General features: G+C 40.0%; 1 protein-coding gene across 2 annotated transcripts in view; it reads right to left on the minus strand.

Annotated features, from left to right (window-relative positions):
- LOC130904773 (solute carrier organic anion transporter family member 4A1-like) overlaps positions 1-13,363 on the minus strand; it is a 29,517-nt gene extending 16,154 nt beyond the window's left edge. For both annotated transcript variants that reach the window (XM_057817792.1, XM_057817784.1), the window contains exons 1-4: positions 13,267-13,363; positions 11,123-12,177; positions 4,632-4,722; positions 451-572 (exon numbers count right to left, since the gene is read on the minus strand). In XM_057817792.1, coding sequence (XP_057673775.1) covers positions 451-572; positions 4,632-4,722; positions 11,123-11,960 — 1,051 coding nt within the window. In that variant the 5' untranslated portion in view covers positions 11,961-12,177; positions 13,267-13,363. The remainder of the gene's footprint in view (positions 1-450; positions 573-4,631; positions 4,723-11,122; positions 12,178-13,266) is intronic.
- Between the last annotated feature and the right edge of the window lie 13,467 nt (positions 13,364-26,830).

Consider the following 26,830-nt stretch of genomic DNA (forward strand, 5'->3'; position numbering starts at 1 on the left):
GGTTGAAAATGATTTGCAAACAATTGTTTTGTTTCTCAATACCCCCCCCCCCCCCCCCCCCCCCCATGTTTAACACGTCCCAACTTCATTAAAACTGGGGTTGTAATTTAAAACCTAGGGTGCAATGATTCCGTTTCTATATCACAGTATGTTGTCCTTATGGACAACATATATCAATCGGAGATAGTTTTAGAGGGTAAGTGATCATTTTTATAATTTTATCGATACTGAGCTTTATACAGAGGTGTGTTTTATTTATTTATTTATTTTTAGCATTTAGCAATTACTCAATTCATTCAGCACATCTGTGACAGCCGATGGATTGACAAAGTAGTGGAATGGAGGAGTTCATATCTTACTGAAATGTGTTTAAAGCCCTAATGGCATTATTTATCTCCACCGGTGACCATCCGCGTGCATCTACACTATAGATCTATGCATTATGAGTACCTGGCAGCTGCCTTGGGTAGCCCAGGATGGGAAAGGCCACCAACAATGCTGCTGCTCCTCCGACAAGGAAGCCAATCCACCAAGCACCAACCCACAAAGGGTTCTCTGGAGTCATTCTTGTCCTGTCACCAAACATAAATACACAAATTACAGTAAAAATTCCTTTGACAATTACAAAGGTTTTTAATATTTTTTTAACTTTAAAAAAAATCCCTGAACTTGAGAAATGTCAGTTACACTTCCTAACCACCAGACTGTCAATGAGTTTCTGAATACGGTATAAAGTCATTTCTCTCATTTACCGACAAATATGATGTCTTGCCTTGTTTACCTCCTCACTGAACAAGCCTGGTTTGTTCAAAAATGATCTTGGACACAAGAAAAAATGCAACTGCGTAATGTTGTCAGCATCAAAGGGAAGTGTGTGCACTGCAGATTCATTTTTGTCTATGAAACTGCCTTTGAAAAGTAGTCTGATGGTTATCAGCAGCTTTGTGGCTGCGCTTCAGGGGTGAAAGTGGGCCGGAACACCGTTGCAGTTTAATATTCGTAGGCGGAACGGTGCTTTGATCCCGAAAATATGACGGCAACTGTCAAACCTCCATGTTAAAAAAAAATCTGCCGGGCTGCCACACACATCTCCAAGAAGCAGGGGCGCAGCCAGGGATTTTGGGCCCCATGAAAAAAAATCACTTTGGGCCCCACCACCAGTGCCGGGACACACACACCCACACACACATTTAGAGTATCAACTATGTAATTTCCTGCATTCTGGTGAATCTTTACCCACTAATTTGTGCATTTTCTGCATTAGTTTGAGATGAAAATATATTTATGTAAACATACAGTGTATAGAGCAATAATGAATGGACTGATAACATCCATAAGAAATGTACTGAAGGCCATCTTTTACAATCTAAATATATTTTTTATAGAAATATTCTCAAAGCAAATACCATAATGAATGACTTAGAATAAATCAGTACTTCTCAAATAGTGGGGCGCGCCCCCCTGGGGGGGTGCAGAGCGATGCCAGGGGGGGCGCGTGTGACCTTGGGGAACATGCTTTTTTTTTTTTTTCTGCCGTACTGGAATAAAGTGTACTTGCGCATCCAATCAGTGGGTGGCAGTGGCGCTCTCATTTTCAGAGTGCGTGCAGTATTTTTGAACTAAGGAAGAGCACTCATCACACAGAAAACAAATATGAAGAGCAGTGCGCCGCCGCCGTTTTCGAAAGCCGTTTTCCGACCGGACTCACTCACGCAGCGACCCACTGTCTTGTCCGGTTCTCACGCCGCCGCCCGATAAGTGCCATTTTCGGCTTGGGATCGTAACGACGACCGCCCTCACCTACGGTTCTACCTCGGCCGCCGAGAATGCGCTTTGTTTGTGCCATTTGCCTTTTAGCTTTGACTTTTAATACTGTGGGTGATGAGGAAAGACTGTTTACTGTGTCTAAAAATAATTATAGCGGACCGCCAGAAGCCAAATCAATTAAGACGCCACTTAAAGACATTCGACCCCAATCTCATTGATAAGCCGCTTGATTGTTTTCCAGCGAAAACGTGCCGAATATTGCCAACAATCGTCCTGCTTTGTCAGTGTTATATCAGTAAACCAGTGAGCATTGTTAGCATGGTCATTGCAAAATGACTCCACACCATTGCAAAGGAGGTAATACTGAGTGTGAGCAGCAAAAATAAAAACTGTCCTTCTGTCCAAGGACACTCTTTTTTTTCCTTTATTCATTTTTGTTTTTTCGGTCAAACTTTTTGGCATATTGTCCTCATGAGTGAATGTTTCTAATCAATTTGAATTTGTTATTATTTACTGATTTTATTACATTTTATTTTTCTGTATCAAATGGTAAAAAATGTACCTTGAGTGTATTTTTACAGTTTGAATGTGACTTTTTTTTTTTTTTTAATTCAGGCAAATTGATGCACGTCAAGTCTTCTCTGTTACAAACAAAACAATGTTAATAAAGTTATACTTTATTATAAGTTGATCGATGTTACTTTTTTTCTTTATTAGAAAAAAAGGACACAATATTAGGCAGATGCGTATTTATAATAGTAATTTTATAGACAAATAATACTATTTACAGTGGCGGCAGAGAGTTTGGGGGGGCGCGAAACATTTACGTCTTGCTTGGGGGGGCGTAGCAGAAAATAATTGAGAAGCACTGGAATAAATGTTTTGTTTGAACTTAACTATACTACAGTATACTGTACATTACAGTATACAATGTTTTAGTATGAAGAGATTGCTAAGGATTTGCCTGCTGTACTGATTAAATGTAAGCTAAAAGTGAAGCAAACACTAGCAAGCAAACAATTACAGTATTTCATTATAGAGTAGGCTTAGCCTCATCTGGAAACTCGCAATCTCCACTATAGGCTACAGCTCTGAAGTGAGGTCCCTTGTTACCAAACTAAATTCACTTAATGACAAACTAAATTGAATAAATTCTTGACAAACTGGATTCAAGCCGATTTTAAAAAAGAAAATTTCCACACCAACTTTCAACATCTGTAGGATACCAAAAAATGTCATCATTATTTGGAATTCATGTTTTTGAATAGGTGCATGTCGCTCATTGAGGCCTGGAAAACCCCGTATTTCTTACGGAGTAAGCTGGGACCTCACTTCGGAGCTAAGATAACAGGTTAATTTTCAGCACTACACTGACACAAGACACCAACCTTGCTTTGTGAAGTACTTTGTCACATCCTGTTGGCCTTTTCTACCCATCTCCTGTTTTGCTTTCTTTTCTTTCCTCTTTTGAAAACCTGATTTTTGTTTTGAAAACATTTCTGCACTACCGCGCTCTGCGGGCTTCGAGTCATTGACTGGGGTAAGTGCGCACCGCTTCTCCCGGGCGGACCAAACCATTTAATGAAAATATGGTGGTGTGGGGGAATGCGGGGTGGGGGGGTGGGGGTGGCTGGCAATACATATGCTCTCTGGTTGTTTACGTTTTGCCAAAAACAAAACAAGAAAACGAAACCCTTAGTTTTATTCATGTTAAAATTATAATGATTAATATTTAAATTTGCAAACGATTACCTAATGTTCTAATTTTCATTGTTGGCCCCCATCAAGGCACGGGCCCTTAGAATCAGTATCACTTTACCCCTATACGGCGCCCCTGCCAAGAAAAAAATAATATCCAAAAATTAGATGTGTACATACACGGGTGTTGAAAACAAGCCTAATAAAGTGCTTGTGATGAACTGTTGTCTAATATGCTATCAGCACGCACGCATAAATGTATGCACGTGCGTGCGCAGCGATAAAACGCAGCCGTGAAAATTACCGCCCTCATTTTTATTTACTGTGCGATAAATTGACTCATTGCATATCGCGACAGGCTTAGCAACTTCAATAAAACATGTCGTTAGTTAGTTAGATGGACTTACAATCTTTTTTTAATTATTTTTTTTAATCTTCATTTTTATTTATTTTCCCTTCAGGCATGACAAATCCAAAGTATTTATATGTGTTTACAATTAATTCAACCCGAAAAGGCCAGACGAGAGAAGCCGAAGCTTATTGAATCCTGCCCCCAGTGTACCATATAGGACGCAGAAAATATCGAATAACAATTTTTGACATTCAGATTTCGTAGTACTTACTAGCGTTTTTTTTTTTTTTTTTTTTTTTAATAACCATCTTGTAATTGTCTTCTGTCGTCTTCCAACATTACAACTGGGTGACGGCGCTTTAGGAATTCAATCACGGCTGACAAGCAGCCAAGCTTGGCATTGAAGAGACAGGACACAACAGTGTACCCTCCTTTGTTTTATTGAAATAGGTGTTTTATTGAAATATGTTTTGGCCACTCTGGTGCGCTTTTTTGGCTTTGTGCCGCTTTCCCTGCTTGCATACCAAGCGACATAAAAAAAAAAATCTCCCGAAACCCCCCACCCCCCCTTAAAAATGTTCTCTTCGGATCTACACAATTCACATAGGTCACCCTTTTTTACTTCAAAATGGCGAATTTTGTTGAAAGGTGAGAGATTTTCATGCCTGCTTTATTGTTGATGAAAGTACACGTGAGTCTGATGGATTATTTTTTTCAAAATATGGCCACTTTTTTTGATCTTATGGAGTTTGTCATCCTAGTTGAGTTCCCCCATGAAATCTGACTCCAAATACACACACAAATGAAGACTTACTTGAGGTTGATGTCAGTGTAAATGTTGAGGAAGTAACCCCCGAGCAGATAACCTGCTGCTGGACCCACAATGGCTGCAGTATAAAAGATTCCTGGGGGCAGAAAGTCAAAGCATGTGTGATACTTTCGGTACTTTCTCGTTCCTTTTTATTAACAAGCATTTCCTATTTAAGATAAAAGTTCAATTTTCCTTTGTTATTGGGGTTCTTTGTTCAAAAACGGGTCAGGAAATAAATTAAATAAACAGAATGAAATAACCCTGGAAAAGTTTGTTAAATATAAATAAACAGATGCGGTTTTGCGGGCTCGCAGAGGGGAAGATTAAAAAGAGGGCGCATGGCATGCTCTGGCTCTGCAATGACCATACAGTACAGCGCCTTCTCTTTTTTATCCAAATTATTTATTTTATAACAAGTATTCCTTAGTTTAACATCCATACATCGTTTTAGTATATATACAGTGCCTTGCAAAAGTATTCGGCCCCCTTGAATCTCGCAACCTTTCGCCACATTTCAGGCTTCAAACATAAAGATATGAAATTTAATTTTTTTGTCAAGAATCAACAACAAGTGGGACACAATCGTGAAGTGGAACAACATTTATTGGATAATTTAAACTTTTTTAACAAATAAAAAACTCAAAAGTGGGGCGTGCAATATTATTCGGCCCCTTTACTTTCAGTGCAGCAAACTCACTCCAGAAGTTCAGTGAGGATCTCTGAATGATCCAATGTTGTCCTAAATGACCGATGATGATAAATAGAATCCACCTGTGTGTAATCAAGTCTCCGTATAAATGCACCTGCTCTGTGATAGTCTCAGGGTTCTGTTTAAAGTGCAGAGAGCATTATGAAAACCAAGGAACACACCAGGCAGGTCCGAGATACTGTTGTGGAGAAGTTTAAAGCCGGATTTGGATACAAAAAGATTTCCCAAGCTTTAAACATCTCAAGGAGCACTGTGCAAGCCATCATATTGAAATGGAAGGAGCATCAGACCACTGCAAATCTACCAAGACCCGGCCGTCCTTCCAAACTTTCTTCTCAAACAAGGAGAAAACTGAACAGAGATGCAGCCAAGAGGCCCATGATCACTCTGGATGAACTGCAGAGATCTACAGCTGAGGTGGGAGAGTCTGTCCATAGGACAACAATCAGTCGTACACTGCACAAATCTGGCCTTTATGGAAGAGTGGCAAGAAGAAAGCCATTTCTCAAAGATATCCATAAAAAGTCTCGTTTAAAGTTTGCCACAAGCCACCTGGGAGACACACCAAACATGTGGAAGAAGATGCTCTGGTCAGATGAAACCAAAATTGAACTTTTTGGCCACAATGCCATCCCCACTGTCAAACATGGTGGTGGCAGCATCATGGTTTGGGCCTGCTTTTCTTCAGCAGGGACAGGGAAGATGGTTAAAATTGACGGGAAGATGGATGCAGCCAAATACAGGAACATTCTGGAAGAAAACCTGTTGGTATCTGCACAAGACCTGAGACTGGACGGAGATTTATCTTCCAACAGGACAATGATCCGAAACATAAAGCCAAATCTACAATGGAATGGGTAAAAAATAAACATATCCAGGTGTTAGAATGGCCAAGTCAAAGTCCAGACCTGAATCCAATCGAGAATCTGTGGAAAGAGCTGAAGACTGCTGTTCACAAACACTCTCCATCCAACCTCACTGAGCTCGAGCTGTTTTGCAGGGAAGAATTGGCAAGAATGTCAGTCTCTCGATGTGCAAAACTGATAGAAACATACCCCAAGCGACTTGCAGCTGTAATTGGAGCAAAAGGTGGTGCTACAAAGTATTAACGCAAGGGGGCCGAATAATATTGCACGCCCCACTTTTCAGTTTTTTATTTGTTAAAAAAGTTTAAATTATCCAATAAATTTTGTTCCACTTCACGATTGTGTCCCACTTGTTGTTGATTCTTGACAAAAAATTAAAATTTTATATCTTTATGTTTGAAGCCTGAAATGTGGCGAAAGGTTGCATGGTTCAAGGGGGCCGAATACTTTTGCAAGGCACTGTATACCGTAATTTCTGGACTATAAGGCGCACCTGACTATAAGCCGCCACCCACCAAGTTTGACACAAAAACTGCATTTGTTCATAGATATGCCGCACTGGACTATAAGCCACAGCTGTCCTCACTGTAGTATGAGATAGTTACACATAAAGATATAAACCGGTAACACTTAATTTGACAGTAGCATCATAAGGCTGTCATTAGACCAAATGAACCACCGTGAAACAATTGGCTGCAAAGCTTCATTGCTTCAAGAAGCTTCATTTGGCCTTCATTGTTCTCGCTTCATTTGGTCATCACTGTTCTCTTGGGGGAGACCGTCAACCTTTGCTGCCACCTGCTGTCAATACTGTTGTCATCCAGCATGCCTCCTATCATGCATTGCAGCGCTACAGATGTAAATAACAATCAAAATTCATGTTCTTTGATAATTATTTCTTCAGTTACTGCTCCAGTTGTTTCATTAATTGCTAGTTATGGTATATAGTAGCACTGTATTTGACATTGGTGCCATAAGACTGTCATAAGACCATCATCATACTTATGACAGGTGTCATTTTGTGCCAGCCGGCAAAATTATATCACTTATGAATGGATGCAAAAGATCCGAGCTGGAAATAAATGGTCTTAGTGACATAATTTGCTGCATGATACTAAATGAAATATGTCATAAGCATTCATTAATGCCCATGATAGTGTCATCTCATAATTATGACTGTCTTATGGCAGTCTTATGACGCCGCCGTCAAATAAAGTGTTACCTATTAACCCAAATAAATCAACAAATAAGCCGCACTGGACTATAAACCGCAGGGTATAACCGCATAAAATGAGGGAAAAAAGTAGCAGCTTATAGTCTGAAAATTACGGTATATATAAATATATATTTATTATAAAAAGTTAGCGAGAGAGAACCCCGGCCCGGCCCGACTCGAACGTAATAATTGACATTTTAACGGCCAAATGTGAAGTAAGGTTGGCCAACCATGTTTTTGAATAATATCAATGGCTAAACAATTATAAGCATATTTATCGTTATCTTTTTTAACGCAACCCTTCCAGATTCTTTGTTTAACCCATAGCAACGCCCTTGACAACGAAAATGCTTTTCTTCGACAATCTTCGGAATTGACGTCACACCGAGAACTGCGAGGGAAGTCCGCCATACACACAGTATTGTTGCATTGCTTCTCGGTAAGATGCCACGGCGGTGTGTGGCGATGTACTGTATTGTTCTCAATCTAAAGAAAAGTTGTATGAGTGGCTGAAGGATAGCAGGGCACGTAAATGGACATCTTTTGTTCACACTAAGCGAATGAATTTCACGCCATCATCGAGTCGTGTTCTCTGCTACAAGGACTTTGAAGATGCCTGCTTCCTCAACCGGTCTGCTTATGATCAAGGATTTGCAAAAAAGTAAGTGTGATTTTTGGATAGATGACTGATGACTTTGTCAAAGCAGAGCTGCCAACTGTTGTGGAACAGTGCTTAATTTGTAAATCATAAGGTGCCGGAACGCAAAGTACATATGACAGCGCAGGGATGACGGCACGCGGACAGGTCCCAGAACATATTGTAATAGCCCGAATAGGGAAATAGAAAGCAGAGAAGTGAATGATGGCTTGCTTCACTTTATTGTGGTAACAGTTAAATAACAAATAACAAAAATTACAGCGGACTGCTGCAACATGCGACCGCCAACTTCGCTCTCACGCCGCACTCTTCTCCTCACTTCCCGCTACGTCACCACTCTGCTGTCCGATGGCCCCTTCAAGGGCCCGAACACAATTACGGACATAACATTATGCAGAAAATGGTGCTGAAAACAAAACGCAAATGCCCACTTGCCATGCTGTGGGACTTTCCTTTTTTTCTTTCTTTTCTATGTGCTTTTCTGACTCGTTTTGAACCATCTTCCTTCTTTTTGAAAAAGACAGTAAATGCAACAGTCTTTTTGGCATGTTGAAATACCGTTTGATCCTGGCTGCTTGCTCCCAAGATGCCGCAAATTTCAAGTTTTTTTTTTTGTTTTTTTTTTTTTTAAATATCAGGAGTGTGATTTGTTGGTCCAGCTTCTCAGTGCACCATTATTATTTTATTTTATACTGTAATGTCGTAACTGCGTGTAATATTCTGATATAATGTTTTTCGTGGTACCCTGAAGTGCACGCAACGTTACTCTTGTTTTGGTCACGTGACGCGTGAGTGAGACACAGAGGCACAGGCTCTATCTATTGCTCCGCACAGCCTGCCGAGAGCCCCAAGCTGTGTTCGTACTGTTAGCACCATGTGTTAATAAAGAAACAAAGTTGTCAGCACGTCGTGTGTTCGATACCTTTGTCAACAAAAAGCTCATAACAAGACACTATGCACGATCCGTTTAAGAGGCGCTGGGACTGGAGAGCTGTGAGAAGTAGGAGGCGAGGGGGAGATGAGCGAGAAGCAAAACTTTGCGGTCGAATGTGGCGGCAGTCCGCTATTATTTTGTTTTTTTATTGTTGCCACAATAAAGTGAAGAAAGCCATCAACGACTCATCTCCTTCTTTCCCCCCAACGTTTTTATATTATTATTTTATATGCACGAGAGCTGCCGGATCTGCCAAAATGAACATGAAGTCTGATTTTTTTTTTTTTTTTTAAACAATGTCATCAGATAGACAAAAACATAAAATTATGTGCAAATGCCTGAATCTTCAAATCACAAAAATAATAACAGCCTACAGTATATCCTACCAATCTTGTAATCTCGATGGGTCTTGTCTCCATTCCATGTCAGGTAGTCCAGGCACATTGTTTGCATCCTGATTAGCGTCTGGCTAATACATGTTAGGTCCAACATAAAATTCCAACCTCCTCTTCTTCCTCCTACTCTTCAAAAACTCCTCCCTTGCACTCGATCTATCGCTTATATCGCTGTTTGAATCATTGTTTGAAGGGCTTTGTATGGCGGCCATATGGAGCGCTGCCATCGCTGTTCTCGGTGTGACGTATCACTTCCGGCTTTGTCCCCATTTAGGCTCGAATTTCGGAAACGCGATTATTTTGTCAAATATACAACATATAAATTATTTTTTCATGCTTTATTTGTTGGACAATGTTTAATTACTTTAATTGTGACCCTATTTGGCATGTTATGAAATTACTTCACATTTGGTCTTTAATTTTGTTGTTTTCAGTTTAATTTAGGTATTACCAGCTTGCTATGTTTATAATTGCAATGTTTGTTTACCGTTTTTCGTCTTACTGCGAAGAAGGAGGAAGTGACGATCGGCCCGCCATGATATTTATGTCATCAGTCATCGTGCTGTGACCCAGGAATTTAACGCCTGCTTTCATGCACACTGCTTCCCAGGAATGTCTCGGACATGATACTAGGATGCGACCCGTGAAATGTCTGCGTAATCTCCGTGTCAGTCGACACAGGGAATTGTTTTCACACATAACCGCTGCACGGTTAAGTCCTGCGATATACCCGGTTTTCAGAGTATGGGAAAGGGGCTTAGGACTCGTGTGTAAAAATAATGTGATCGGGACATCCCTACTAGAAACACAATTGCAATCAAATAAAAAAATTACCCAGATAACACCTGAGCTCCCATTTCGACCGATCTTATATATGAAACAGTTTAAAGTTTGGAAAATACTGTAACCTTACTGCCTCTTTAATATCTACAAAATACTACCCAGTGGGTTGTCCAGTTAATTTATTGTGGGCTAACTCATTCACTCATGCCGAGGAGTGGGAACCTCTGGGTATCCCACGATACAATATCCGATACAAGGATCATGATAACAATTTCACAATATTGTGATTCAACGATTATCGATACATGGCCCAGGAAATCATTTTACAATATTCTACAATATAACTAATGGAACAGAAAACCAAGCTCTTTTCATTCTTTAGCTTTGAACTGAAATGACTGTAACCCTAGTAGACATCCAATCTATTTGAACTCACTTTAAATGGATCAGACGTCTGTGGCTGTTAGTGACAGCCAATAAGTTAATTTTGGGGCATTTCAGGTCATTGCAGTTGATTTTCAGTCACTTCCTGTTGATTTTGGCACATTTCCGGGTAATTCCCTTTTGTTTCAAGGGCATTTATGGGTCACTTCCTGTTATTTTGGGTTACAAAACAATAAGTGCCCTGTATATGCCCTAAAATGAACAGAAAGTGACCTGTAAATGCAAATGTAAATGAAAATTGGAAAGCCTGGCTGCCGATTCTCTGGTCCGGTCCCAGTCTAAATGGACAGCAGCCACTGAGGCAACTGACACTATTCTAGTGAAATATTTTGGTATCAACTTGTTGCTTCCTTTTTGTTTTAAACAGTGAACCCATTTTAAAACGATATATGTATTCTTGGCAGGAGCACAAAGATAACCTTTTGGGATACAAAGTATCACGATATATCAACATTTTGATATTTTGGCACATTCCTACTAATGACTCACCGGTGTAAACAGGCCCGTAGCTTGACTTAACATTCTCGTCCAGATACGTGACTCCCAAGGTGTAAAGAGGTGTGGCACCGACACCATGCAGAAATTGTCCCAGCATGAATACAAATCGATAGTTGGACAATCCCCCAACTTCTTGGTTCTGGCACGAGCTGGTCCGGTTGGCAGAGCATATTTCAGTTTGTTCAGGAAGATTGACCTGGTAAGGTGGCGTGGTGAAGTGAGGCAGGGCGAAGACCAGAGAACCCAGTGCCATGAGAAGCACCCCCCAACCAAGCCAGTGAGGCTTGTGGCCCGTTCCGCCGAAGTAGCTGACAAAGGCTAAACAAACGCATGCTGCTATATCATAGGAGCTGGCGATGAGACCCGCTTGGTAGCTTCGCAGGTCGAAGCGCCTCTCAATAGTTGTCACCACTGTGTTGATCAAGCCATTTATGATCATCCCTTGGAGGAAAGAGGCCACACACAGAAAAAACAACACCCAGCGTGGAGTGTTGAAGACTTGGATAGCTTTGGGTGTCAGAGCCCCCCAGCCACAAAGTTGAACCGACTCTGTGGGTGTTTGATTTGATCTAATCTGTGACTCTGTGCAAGGGGTCGCTTGCTTCCCATGAATCTGTTCTGGAAAGGTGGAAGCTCCAGTGAAAATGCATTGTTGAACGGGAGTTTCAGCGCTTCTGGGTCCTGAGTCTGTGAGATGAGAGTCCACAGGGCTGGGTGTGTCCAGAGAGGGACCTCTGGTCAAAGAGAGGCCATGAAGGTCAAGGAGCTCCTGCCTGGAGCTGAAGGAGGCATCAGCACTAAGCATTGTCTTAGGCTGAGATGTAGGCATGAATGTGGAAACTACTTGGAGATTACTAAGGAACGTACTTGTGTAACAACTTAAGGTAGTAGAAAAACTGAAGATGGTCAAATATATAAAATCTTAATCCAGCAGGTGAGTGAAATTGAATGGCTTCTTTCTTGTGTATTTATCCCATCCATCCACAACGTTGAGGGTGTCTTAAGGCTGTTCTGGTGCTCTATAAGGCAACGCTACTCATGGCGTCCTTTAAAAAGAAAACACATGATATAAATGGCAGACATAACTGTATATTCTTACATTGTCTAATTCACTTTGAAGGAAAATATGACAAAATTAGGTGCATTTAAGAAAAATTATTTTATAATTTTACTTTTAAACTTGAGGTTGTAGCTACCTACTGTGAAAAATGTGTGAAACAAAAGAGCAGCATATCAAGTATTTAAAGAAATACTGAAGATCATTATGACTGGTATGTAGAGGAATTCATTTTGTAAGGAAAAAAATGCATGAAAAGATGCCTGGCTAGACATTTACATCAGTCAATCATTAAAGGTACCTTTGCGATAACTTGTTTTCATAGTTTAACTGACATTCCTCTCTTAACCATTTTCAAACAATATTTTGCTATGCTTTGAACATTTTAAAATCTCCGCCAGGTAATATTTGCCTGATGATCTTAGGAATGAAATCAGATTTTTTTAACATTTGTGAGAAAAAAATCATAGGGTTAAAATGTCCTTTTAGAGATAATTTCGAGATGTACAATGTAATTAACCTCTCAATATGTAAGACTGCTCGAAATTGTCCATAGGGTTGATAATGAACGTTCATGTATCTCTCATTATTATCCTGCAACTGGATGGCAAGCACTTCAGGGTCAGGGTGTACCTCGCCGCAACCCTTGTGAGGATATGGAAGATGAATGAATGAATATGTTAAACTAACTTATTGTTTAAATAGTAGCATCACATAATGTGGCCATCGTAAAAATGAATACATTCTTTGGAAAAAGGCTGACTACAACCTGGAAATCTGGTCAAGAGTCAATCACAGAGAATGGAGAGATAGCCAACCATTCAAGCTCGCAACCACTGAGTCAACCCAAGCTGCCTGCACAGTCAGGCATGTGAACCAATACAGCAGTGACTGAAAGATAATTATGAATGTCATAAAACGTGCATATACCATAACTCTGATAAGGATATGATAATAATAGCAAAAAACATTGGCTATTTACAATTCATAGCTAGGAATACCATTTTTAAAAATATCAAATTTATGTTTTGTGTGTCCTTAGGAAAACACTGGCGGACAAATGTAAAATAACCCTTACCTCCATTCCAAAATGTAAAATTCAATGAGTATGGAAAAATAATGACTTGAAAAGATGTAAGAAATAAATTCTACGCCCATCTCAGCAAGCCTCTTATAGAGGAGTGCTGAGGCAGCACATCAGGACACGCCCAGTGGGAGGAACATGCTCATGCTGGTGCTATACATAATCTACTTGCAAGATCGTACTTACCACTAGAACAGCTCGGAAAGGCTATTGTGATTCAATGCCCTGAGTTGCATTTTCTGTACTGTATACTATCACTAGGGCTGTCAGCTGGCAGGCCAGGTCACTTATGGCCAATCATTGGCAGATATGATTTTTTTCCCCACTACATAAGAACTTTTGTTTCCATCAGCGGCCCACCAGTGCAATATTGACATGCAGTGTCTTGCCGTGCCGATATCCCAAACATGCGTTCTCTCTTTAGATAGCACCCAGGCATGCCAGCTTTAGAGCACCCTGCTGCCAACCGTGTGCTCAACACACCGAGAAAGGCTAAAGAGCAACGATAGGGGAGAAAACTTTACAAATACTGAAAGTCTGTCTTGATAGCAAGTGGTTTTGCACTGACGTGATCACATAGCTCCCAGACATGCCTGTTTAGGTTTTGATATTTGCCTTTTCATTTGTGTTTTCAAAGTGAGATCAGAGAAAGTCAACATTCCCAGTCTTTTATCTTCACAGCAGGATCCTATTTGCTTTGATTTCTAAGAAGGTCCTTCCTACACTGTGATAAACAAAGACTTCTGACGAAGCAAGGAACTCTGAGGCTATGCATCTCAGAAGCAGAAAATCCAGTTACACATGGCAGGTGTCAACAGTCACATTGGATTTCACATTTTTTAAATGAGTTGTTGCAAACTCCAAAGAGATTATATGTGGACTGGACTCCATTGAAGATGCTCTTGTTTCATTTGTAGCAAATTTGACAAATGACTGCTAGGTATCTCTGTTGTATCTCAAATACAGACCTGATCAAAATTTTAAAACCAGATGAAATGTAGCTAGAAGTTACCAATTGCAGATTTGGATCTTAATGAACTACAATGTGCAAAAGCAAGACAGGGGAGTGTGACATGAAGCACTTTGAAAAAGAAAATAATTGAAAACAACAATTAAACTATTCCGTTTATCAGTTTGTCAAAAACTTCCATCGCTCAAAAAATATGAAAAAAAAATCCTCTCCAAAGCAGAATATAAAAATTATCAAGAGGACTCAGCAATGAGTCGCTCCACCTTTCTTGTTAATCGATTCAAAAATTCATTTGGGCATGCCTGATCAGAGTATTGCCACTTGAGACGGCACGTTGTAAGTGGAGCCGCATTCCCATACCACTCTATGGATAAACTACGCAAATGCTGAAACATCATCAACTAAAAAAAAGGTTTTCAAGACATTACTGCACTACAAATGGTGCGCCCAGGACCGCTAGCTAAAGACAGTTTACTGTATCAAACAAAGACACTGTAATGAGTGGTGGATGTGGTTGGAGGAATGTTATGATCAGAGGTTGCGCTAGACATTTTCGTTGTCTGTCATTTTGACTGACAGGGTCATAAAAATCCGGTCATAGTCTATTTTTACCCGTCACTTAAATTTTTAAAATGATAATGATGACATATTCAATAGTATTTAGTTTTCATTCATTTTTAATTAATATTGTAACGCTTGCTTGGCGGCGAAAAATTAGACACAGAAGTCGTGGTATTTTTCTCCCTTTTTACTCTGCTTACCGCCAACAACTCCACCCCCAAAGAAAAAGAGGCAACGATATAGACCCCAATCACCAACATCACACAATGATTTTAATTGTGGTTGTCAGCCCAAAATCTTCTAAATATATATTAAATGCATCTTACCAGATATAAAATGACTACTACATAGTCTGTGGTGATCGTTTGGTGCCCAGATTTCTTGTCGAATTACAGCAGTCCATCTCGCTCTCATCTTCGGGTCTCTCAGAATACGGTAGAACTTCAAGTCTCTCCGTCTATCTTCTCTGTTACAGCAACTAACCGCCACACACGCCTTCACCATTTTGATTATTAATATTAACGAGCAGAAAAACACGCCGTAATAGGAGGCATGTACGTAGCGGTAATGTGTAAACATGACAAGCTGAAACACAATATGGCGGCTCCAGTCAGGGGGGCGGAGTTGTGATGTCATGTGATTGGGGTCTATACACAGGCGGCGATCTTGTCCATCAATTGGATGACGCGCTGGCACACCGGGTGCACCAATAAGAACCTCGCGTTGATGTGTCAGTCACGGTGCCGCCGCCAGACCCCGGTGACGCTACAATATTCTGACAGAAGAGCCAACGACGTCATGCATTAAGAGAGACAATAGCTAATGAATATGCTAAATCGCCACCCTGTGGTCTGGGGTGTGAATTGCAACCTGTCAAAATGACGGACGGACTTCAGTTTTTTCCGTCACCGTTTTAAAAAACCGGTCAACGACGGAAAATATCCGGTTAACGCGACCCCTGGTTATGATAGATGAATTAATAGGTCTTAAACACTTTTGTCCACCCACAAAAAAAAAACAAAAAACAAATTTGTGTATGCCGTGTTTTTACTTATGAACAGGACGCACTTGCAATTATCAATTAAAAAGTGGTAAGGATCGTCTTTCCCTGAGCACGTGAAGACGGCATCATTCAAAAACCCAGGAAGACAATCAAGCTAGTTTTATCACATGATGCTGTAGTTCAATAGATAGTGAACGTGCACAACTGGCAGATGGAAAATTAAACTCTCATTAATCTCTATTGCAATGATAGACATGACAGACACATATCGTAAAGATTTATAGATTACGACTTTGAACATAATTAATACAGCATTAGCTCACGGTTGGGAAATCTGACAAAATGAAATCAAAGTCGCCTAAAATTTAACATTACATCCCTGACTATAAAAAAGAATGCTGAGTTTTACATTGTTAAACAGAAGTGTCCAGTTAATTCGTGGAATGTACTTACTATACCAGTAAAGCAAGAGAGTACCAAAATTGCATCATAATGCACATCCCCTTTTGCTGGCCAAATCTAAAAATGTTAGTTTTGATATGACAAATGATCTGTGGTGTGATTGTGTGTGTGCACTTCTCTGAAGTGTACTGTTCTCGGAATAGAATAAATACACAGTACTTGACTGCACTGATTAACTGAAACAGTCATTGGGTTTATTACTTTTTGCAGCTCTGTTAAATCAAGAAAATGATGTTCAGTATAACATTTTTACTCTCTCCTAAGCTTTTTTTATTACTGCTTTATGATTTTCATTTCAGCCATGGCGTACATATGGTTTGAGGAGTGAATATAAAGGGTCTTTGATGCTTTGAGATGGTCATTTCAGGTTTGTCAAAGGGGTACCTATCATGCGGTACTCAAACGGTGGTGAAAAGTCAAAGTGCTGGGGGAACGTGCACAAGAACTATTGGTACATTTATAGCAAATATTCACTGTACAATCTACAGTGGGAGGAAAAGTTTATTCTTAACAGTAATAAATTACAACAGCAAATGCAAACTGTAATTAAATGAATTTTTCTCAAATTAATAATTCTTTGGCTGGAATTTCTTGTGCACTTTTAAAAATCTTATTCAAAGAGATCAAAGTGCTCCTTTTCAAGAGAGACCTAGCCAAGAGGGTAGCAGCACACTTACTCATTCAATATACATTTTGCCAAATTTGTGTAAGTATGAACCATATTTTAATTACCGTAATTTTCGGACTCCCTCATTTTAAATTCTGCGGCTTATAGTCCAGTGTGGCTTATTTGTTGATTTATTTGGGTAAGACTTTATTTTACAGCGGTGTCATAAGACAGTCAAACAATGCTTCCAATGTTTATTAATACAGATCTGTTTTCTTATTTTGTATGTCTGAATTTTAATTCTACGGTGTGTTGATTACCAATAAACGTCTGTGAGTATCATATGCAATCAACACGCACGTGTCCCGAATGCACGCAGCACACGCAACACGCACGCACAAATGTTAGCACGCACGCAAATCACAGCTGGGAAAATTACCGACCTCTTTTTTATTTACCCTGCGATAAATTGACCTATTGAATATCGCGACAGGCTTAGTTTGTAGTTTTATGTATTTATGAGAAAAATATTTATCAGTTAAACAGTGAAAATTAAGAGGAAAACTTTGCATGTCAATTTACAGTGTGTGGCCCAGAATCTTCTGCTTGCATCTTAGAGCCTGGCGGTTTACCGAAAATTTTCCCTTAACGAGATGGTTCACGATGACCGACGTAATTTTGACCATGTCGGTAAATTCATTTTTTTTTAATAAAACGGGGGAAAAAAATTCAGCCCGCTTTGACTATGTGTTGTTAAGCTATGCTCATTCCCCTTTAAGAAAGCAGCCAGTGTGCTTACGTGTGTGTGTAAGTCACGTGGTTATCAGAAAATCAAACAAACAGAAGCATGTTGCGATCAGCCAGTATGCTAAAGCTACAAGTGAATGTGATTGAGTACTATAATATTGAAACGGCTACCGGAACCAGGCCACAGGCATTTTGAGTATAGCATTAGTTGACGCTCATAGTGTGGTGTTGGTGTCTAGAAAGAACTCGACGTAGGTTGTATTTTTAATTCGAGAAGGACGACAAACCATGGAGCCCGACATCAGCTCGACGGTCCACTTCATAAACAAGTGGGAGGGGTGCTGGATACATCCTGTTTCTTGGACAAATACACGGGTGAAATGATTGCCCAGGCCCAGAAAGTGCGTGGGACGTGAAGTCGCCATCACCACCGACAGCGGCTTAACTCAATGAGTTGATGCGGAAGCAGTGCTTTGGGCACGCGAAACCGTCTGCATGGAGCCGCCCAGCCCCCTCTTCCAGGTCAGGACTGGCAACACGCCACACAGCGTGTCCAGCACGGCAGGGGAGCAGGCCAGCGCACCCTCTTGAAGGCATCGGGAGGGAGGTTTCTATGCACCGCACACAACGGATCCGCGTACACCCGTTACGTACGGACTGCACGTATCTCGCATTATTTTGTTTCTGTGTGTGTGTGTGTGTGTATGAGTTCTCTGATAATTTTTATGATGGTACAATTTACAACGGATCAGCTCAGCATTCAGCATAAAGTACAATCCAAGAGCGTAGCCTACAATATGACTGTTTAACCCTTTAACACCGAACGTGTCGGCAGCGACGCGTTTACCCATGTCGTCTTAGAAGCTTCGTCACGCTGTAATTACGTCACCCACGTGCCGCTGGTTGGTCTCATTTGAAAGTACGGAAGTTGATGTCCACACCAGTTTTTATTTGAAGTCAATCGACCAAGAAAAACGGGAGATATTGTCATTTGAGTTTTATAGTTTTATTGCACTCATAAATATGTTTTAAAACGCTGCATGGACCATGTATCTATCTCCATATTTCCATCATTTCTTGTCCTTTTTCAAAACCGAAAGAAGCACGAAAGACTACATATCCCAACAGTTGTTGTGATGTCAAGAAGGACGAACCGAATGTGGACATTTGTTGAAAAATAAAATAATAAATTTCCGAGCGAGGCGCCAACTAAGGAAAAGGAGGCATGCTGAAGCAAACAACGGCCAGTTTGAGCGAGCGACTTTGAAACGTGCAGAATGAATCTAAAACTAAATTTAGCGCAAGCTAATGCATTATTTCATTTACTCAAAGAAGAAGATGAGCCGTATTTGCCGTTGTTTTCCTGGGATGAGTCGGCGTTTCTACGAGTAGAAGTTAGTGTTGTATCGGTCGCGAACGATTCGTTCTTTTTGAACGAATTGTTTTGGTGAACGAGACCGAACTAATCACCATCTGCACTGATTCGTTCTATGAAGGTGGTGCTTGTTCGCTGCGTGGGAGGGCGTTGAGCAAGCGGCAGCGTCTTCTGACATCGCACACGACCAATCAGACGCCAGCCTCATCGCGGGCAGGGGAGGGAGCGGAAACAGAATCAGGGCGTCTGTCACTCACGTCCACGTGTGGCCAATAAGCGGCCAGCGTGCAGGCAGGGGGGCAAGACTGAGTTTTGTCACTTCCCGTTCAGTGACTCGGTCCTCCGGTTCCTGACCAAGCTTGCTGCTAACTTGATTTTCCAGTAATGACTATGCGGTGAACGAATCAGAAAATGAAAGGAAATGACTTTGTCACATATTTGTTAACGTGGAGCCTATCAAATGCTGCTCAAACAGACAAAAACACCACACAAATCTAGCGAGCATGGTTTAGAGTAGTACTTTTCTCAACAAACTCATGACTGCCTATGACGACATACTATCAAATTTACAGTAATTTAAAACACGGGTAGCTAGGAGGCAAGCAAAAGCTGAGCTGCGGTCGCGTGACGGCAGTGAAGCGGGCAGAGAACTGTCACTATATGGAGGCTTCATGGCAGCGATATTTACCTCATATGTGCACAGAAAAAAATATTTAGTATGATAACCATAATACTGATTTGCAATGAAACTGTATATACATGTCAATTTTTTCCCGAGTGTTTTATTTTTTTTTCGTGTCAGCGTGTCGGGTGTTGGTTGGTTTGACAAATTATGTCAATCCGTCCATCATGTGCTTCTCAAGCGCCCAAAAACAAAGCACGCGGACACGGGAGATGTCGCAATATGTCTACATTTTTCTTAACAGACTAATGAGAGTAGAAAGGCGACATCGTGAAGAGCAAACAATTATTTCTCGTCAGCATTTGACGATCTGAGATGCGGGGACGACAGGGGAGCTGACCGGGTTATTTTATTTATTAATACCAGTGCAAAAATTCAACACGATCATCTTAATACTAAAAAACAAAAATACAACAGAGCGAGATGTAAATATGATGTGTTGGTCGTTCCATATTTAGAAATTAAACTTTCGATGTATTTTTATTTTCGTGACAGCAAGCATGCTGCGTTGGCTGGTAGCAGCAGCATTGTATATGTGATCAAGAACCTGCTAAAGAAAGTCCGTGTGCCCCCGCCCCCTACTCCCCTCACAAAATGAAAAGTTTAACCGTGTCCTAAATCGAAATGCAAGCACGAGCCATGACTTTGAGCCCATAGAACTAGGACAGACGACGCGGAAGTTCTCCCTCGCTTTTGCAGCAGCAGGAGGGAGACGAGGCTGTCTGTGAAAGCAGAATGATACCGCCTGTCACTCATTTCTGAAACTACGACGAGCGGTGCCTGTGTGCAAGAGAGGGAGGGACCAAGCAATATCACTTCCTGTTCAGTTATACTGCGAAGCGGTCTTTGGTGATTCATTCGGCAACGTCACTTCCCGTTCAGTAACCGAATGATTCGTTTGGGCGGGGAGGGAGATGAGGGGGGCGAACGATTCGTTGAACGATTTGTTTGAACGAATCTTTTTACTGAACGAACCGGAATGGATTCGTTTACTCAAGTGAACGACAGATCCCGTCACTAGTAGAAGTGACAGGCTGACAGCAGCACGCAAACGGGACGGAGTAGGCTGTGTGACGTTGTGTGTGACGCAGCTCCGTGACCTGTTCATGCAGAAGCTTTATTGAGTTCGCAAAAAAAAAAAAAAAAAAACTTTATTGGGTCGTATGCCAGAAAAATTTGAATTGAACTGAACTACTTGTCAATACTTTTTTTCAATGTTATATATATTTTTCTTCAAGAAAATCTTATAAAGATGAGTGTTCGAGAAGCTTGGTTGCATGTACGTAAATACTTTAGATAAGGTGATGGGTATAATACCTAACTTCACAAAGAGATATCCTACAAGCCCTTTTTGTGTTAGATGATATATATATATTTTTTTCTCTCACTATTTTGCACTGTATATAACCCGTTTTGACCATAGTATGTGTAAATGCCAAAAACGCCTATGACCATACTTGCTGTTTGTGTTGAATTGTCAAACATAAAACTATTCAATCTTATTTTTTTCTATTGAATGTTTATCCTAACAAGTAGAATAAATATTATCAGGCTTCAAAACGTTTGGTCGAGCATGTTTGGTTGTCAATGGGACATCAACATTACAAATTTTGAAAAAATATTTTGGGATTTTTTTGTCTTTTTGGGTCCAAAATGTGGATTATAATTGGTCAGTGAAGAAAACAACAGTTTGGACATGAAGTTCAAGGTGTCCTTAAAAAAGGGACCCAACTTGGCCATTGTGAACAATTTTTTCTTTGAAATATAAAGGCAACATCAAATGCATGCAAATTCGGCCAAAATAGGCTTAGGTGTTAAAGGGTTAATGGCCACAGCCATTTTTCTGTATGTGTATGCCATCATAAAATGTTAAATGTTTCATTGACATAAGAGTTAGAGCACTAAAGCTTAATGTGTGGGGTGTGTGTGTGTGTGCGTGCATTTTAGAAAATGCTTTGAAAAAAAATCAAACTGGAAATGGTTAACATGCTAGTTTAACATGCAGTAGGAACTAGAAGTAAACACATGCGTCATGTCACAGCAGCCATTAACAATATGTTGTCTGATACTCGGTCCACTGAAGTGCACTGTTCAATCCCCTCTTGCTGTAAGTCATTTATGTTGCAATGACATTTTTGTACAGTTGCCATTGGAATAGTTACAATATTGTACATTGTTAGTCATTAGGGGTGTAATGGTACACAAAAATCTCGGTTCGGTACGTACCTCGATTTTGAGGTCCCGGTTCGGTTCATTTTTGGTACAGTGAGAAAACAAAATGCAAAATATGAATGTGCTAGTTGTTTATTACACACTTTTGTGCTTTCAACAGTAGCCTATACAAAGCTAGAATTCTGCTCAAAAAGTAGCGGGTATTTAAAGATAACCCAACAACAATTTGCCGTTCAGACCCCGCGTATTGGTCAGCTTTCTTTCTGAAAGAAAGGAGAAAAAAGAAGTCCTGTGCTAAAGAGAAAAGCAATCCCAATGACAAAGATTTTAACATGTATTTTACAAATGAAATGCCTCAATGAAACATTTTTTTTCTTATGAACGGTTTTCAAAAGCTTTGTTGGTGGATTTTCTCATGTTAAAGTGCCACACAGAAATTAATAAATTTAATTGTGTAAGCATGATATGTGTATTATTCTTATTATTTAATTACAGGTGTTTTAGCTCATTTCAATTTATTTTATTTAAATGGGCTATTATTGTTTATATTTTACCAATGTGATGTAGTATTCATTTATATTGTATATTTTATGTTGTATAACTTTAGTTCCTATGTGAATATTAGTTCCTACTTGTTTTGTTGTGGTTGGAGGGTTTTGTATTGAACACGGGGCCGTGTTGGTTATGATTATAGCAGAGAAGATAGCACTACATCAACAAAGACAAGTCAACTGTGCCCCGATCTACCACTCAAGAGATCTGATGGAGTCAAAAAGTAGGTTACGATTGCATATTAGTTTGAAAATCGACTGGATCCACCGTATTTTTACACGAGTGACTTCCAGCCCGATCTTAGCTACCGGTAGTAGTATTGACGCAGGAGGGCCGCGTCTCGCGTCAAATAATAAACTCTGCCGTTCTTCTTGCGTGCGTCGCGTTGAGTCGCTTCTGGGACGCATCTAACACGCGGCCGCACTGCGACTAGTGTGCATTGGCTGATTGACTCTAACGTCCGCGCTTCACTGCATTCTCGCGGCAGCCAAGTTGACGCGCCGTTGATGTTTCTGGGTTATACTGTCCAACCGTGTTGATCCCCATTATAGTAGAGAAGACGGATTAAATATAATCTACACGGAGAAACTGTAACCCGATCAACTCACAGCCTCGAAAAGTAAGGGTTACATTACGTCAGAAACTCGTTCGGTACGGTCCGTTCCGAACCAAGCACCACGTACCGAAATGGTGCAATACTACTACATGTACCGTTACACCCTTATTAGTCAGACAAGCCTATTTAAATATTTACACTTGAATGTTTATTGTTTGCAAGAGATTTTTCTATAGTTAACGTTTACACTGAATGCACAATTGTTAAATATGTTAAATTGAAAGTTGGTAAAGAAATGAGAAATGGTTAATTTATGTTTGATTGATTGATTGATTGATTCATTCATTCATTCATTCATTCATTCAGATTTTCAAATTATATAAGTCCACTTGGGCGAATTTATCGTCATTTATCATTATCGAGGTAAATCTGCTCAATTTACTGTGACAAGTACATAAGGCAAATTTTAACTAAAACAAATTTTAAGTTAAAGGCTACTGTGCTCCTGGTAAAATATGTTAGTCTGGAGCCCTGGACTGGTGAGAAGTAGATGGCAGTTTAACTTCAGTGAACATACAGTATATAAGCAGTTGAGTAAAAATAAGAGAGTGACTTTCGACTTGATGACAATAAACAGCTAGCTGAAGCTGGTTCTGGTCTATTGTAGGGTGATTGTGTATCATTTTGTACCCAGACACATTGATTGCTATTTTACTGTTGGCTACTTGACACTTGATTATGGTCCCAACCAGACCACTGGCGAAATTTACTCCGTCACCAAAGCACACAGAATATTAGTGAAATCTTCATCCTGGTAACCTTCAAAAGAGGATGCGGATGCCTGAGTTAGGATCCATTTCACCAGCATGCTCAGGCCAGTATCTGGAACACCTTGGATAGGCCCTTACTCACTGAGAAACAATATTCAAGGCATGATGGCAATCTATTTACAAATTCACTAATCTACCAACAACAGGAGAAAACAGATTTTCCCACTCAAGATGGAAAAGCTGCCCAGTAACAATTAATCCTTTCTGACCCGCCATGCACATTTGATTACTAGTCAGATGTTACACAATCATACTCTGAGCTCAAATCAGTTCAGGGCTTTAAAGAAACACAAGAGATAATCATTCTGGGGTTTTTTTGTTTTTTTTTCCCCAAAACTACTGGCAACGCTTACCTCTAAAAGCAGTTATAAAAATAAGAATGTTCCAATGTTAGATAAGGGACGAACATCTGTCACGATTAATCGATTAACTCCAGTAATTTGACTAGAAAAAAGCTTGAAATCAAATTTTGCTGCTACGAGGATTCATTTAATTACAGTGGTGTTGTCATGTTTTGTTTTGAAAGTGTTTGTATTTAGTTTTATTTATTTGGTTGGGTACACTTCCCTCTAGTTGGAATAGTGAATATGACATAATTCGTCTAACGGCTGAATCCAACTGCTTCCCTGTTAAGGTCAACATGAGCTTGTAATTTTTCGTTTAATGTGTCATCTCTTTGTGTCTTAATTTGTCTAATATGATTGCTTATGCATTCATCATATAGTTTAGTGGCATATTTAGCGCTTTTTTTGTGGCAATATGTGTTTGAACGATTTGTTAGGAGCATTGTTGAAAAAAAAAATAGCATTTAAGCTAGCGGAAATTCCCTTGCAAGTTAGTCAATTGTTCTTTGTTGTACTTAGATTTCATTTATTATTTTTTTCAATACTGTTTACACCGTCTAATCGATAAAAATGGCTTAATAAATTAGTTACCAACTAATTTGATAATCGATTTGAATTGTTTGGGTCCTTGTTTTTGAGTAATGTAAAATATATGTGTTTCTAATAACATATTTTGGGAAAAGACAACAATTGTAGCTTATTAGAGCCTACAAGTCTAAGTCCGAGGATCCCTTTAAACTAGTTAGCGATAATGCTAATTAGTGTCTTAAGTGTATTGTGGTCTGGAGAAGCATACAGTGCCTTGCAAAAGTATTCGGCCCCCTTGAATCTTGCAACCTTTCGCCACATTTCAGGCTTCAATAATAAAGATATGAAATTAATTTTTTTTGTCAAGAATCAACAACAAGTGGGACACAATCGTGAAGTGGAACAACACTTATTGGATAATTTAAACTTTTTTAACAAATAAAAAACTGAAAAGTGGGGCGTGCAATATTATTCGGCCCCTTTACTTTCAGTGCAGCAAACTCACTCCAGAAGTTCAGTGAGGATCTCTGAATGATCCAATGTTGTCCTAAATGACCGATGATGATAAATATAATCCACCGGTGTGTAATCAAGTCTCCGTATAAATGCACCTGCTTTGTGATAGTCTCAGGGTTCTGTTTAAAGTGCAGAGAGCATTATGAAAACCAAGGAACACACCAGGCAGGTCCGAGATACTGTTGTGGAGAAGTCTAAAGCCGGATTTAGATACAAAAAGATTTCCCAAGCTTTAAACATCTCAAGGAGCACTGTGCAAGCCATCATATTGAAATGGAAGGAGCATCAGACCACTGCAAATCTACCAAGACCCGGCCGTCCTTCCAAACTTTCTTCTCAAACAAGGAGAAAACTGATCAGAGATGCAACCAAGAGGCCAATGATCACTCTGGATGAACTGCAGAGATCTACAGCTGAGGTGGGAGAGTCTGTCCATAGGACAACAATCAGTCGTACACTGCACAAATCTGGCCTTTATGGAAGAGTGGCAAGAAGAAAGCCATTTCTCAAAGATATCCATAAAAAGTCTCGTTTAAAGTTTGCCACAAGCCACCTGGGAGACACACCAAACATGTGGAAGAAGGTGCTCTGGTCAGATGAAACCAAAATTGAACTTTTTGGCCACAATGCAAAATGACATGTTTGGCGTAAAAACACACCATCCCCACTGTCAAACATGGTGGTGGCAGCATCATGGTTTGGGCCTGCTTTTCTTCAGCAGGGACAGGGAAGATGGTTAAAATTGACGGGAAGATGGATGCAGCCAAATACAGGAACATTCTGGAAGAAAACCTGTTGGTATCTGCACAAGACCTGAGACTGGGACGGAGATTTATCTTCCAACAGGACAATGATCCAAAACATTAAGCCAAATCTACAATGGAATGGTTCAAAAATAAACGTATCCAGGTGTTAGAATGGCCAAGTCAAAGTCCAGACCTGAATCCAATCGAGAATCTGTGGAAAGAGCTGAAGACTGCTGTTCACAAACACTCTCCATCCAACCTCACTGAGCTCGAGCTATTTTGCAAGGAATAATGGGCAAGAATGTCAGTCTCTCGATGTGCAAAACTGATAGAAACATACCCCAAGCGACTTGCAGCTGTAATTGGAGCAAAAGGTGGCGCTACAAAGTATTAACGCAAGGGGGGCGAATAATATTGCACGCCCCACTTTTCAGTTTTTTATTTGTTAAAAAAGTTTAAATTATCCAATAAATGTTGTTCCACTTCACGATTGTGTCCCAATTGTTGTTGATTCTTGAGAAAAAATTAAAATTTTATATCTTTATGTTTGAAGCCTGAAATGTGGCGAAAGGTTGCAAGGTTCAAGGGGGCCGAATACTTTTGCAAGGCACTGTATTAGCACTTGAGTTATTGTTCAATAGTAAAGTTGTCTCCTTCCTTTTAATAAAGAAACCACACACATAAACCCATTCATATCAGCCAAGAGTCTCCTTTCAACACAAACTCTGTAAAATGTCATCCAACAGTGTCCTTTGAAATTGGATTTGGATTGTATTCATGAACAACTGTTTGATAACAAAAAAAAAAAAAAAAAAAAACATTCATTACAATCCGCCTCCTCCTTATTAGGGCCCGAGCACTAGACGTGCGAAGGCCCTATTGTAATGCAAAGGATTATTATTATTAT

Source organism: Corythoichthys intestinalis, chromosome 2 (genome assembly GCF_030265065.1).
Source record: "Corythoichthys intestinalis isolate RoL2023-P3 chromosome 2, ASM3026506v1, whole genome shotgun sequence".
In the NCBI taxonomy this organism is placed as follows: domain Eukaryota; kingdom Metazoa; phylum Chordata; class Actinopteri; order Syngnathiformes; family Syngnathidae; genus Corythoichthys; species Corythoichthys intestinalis.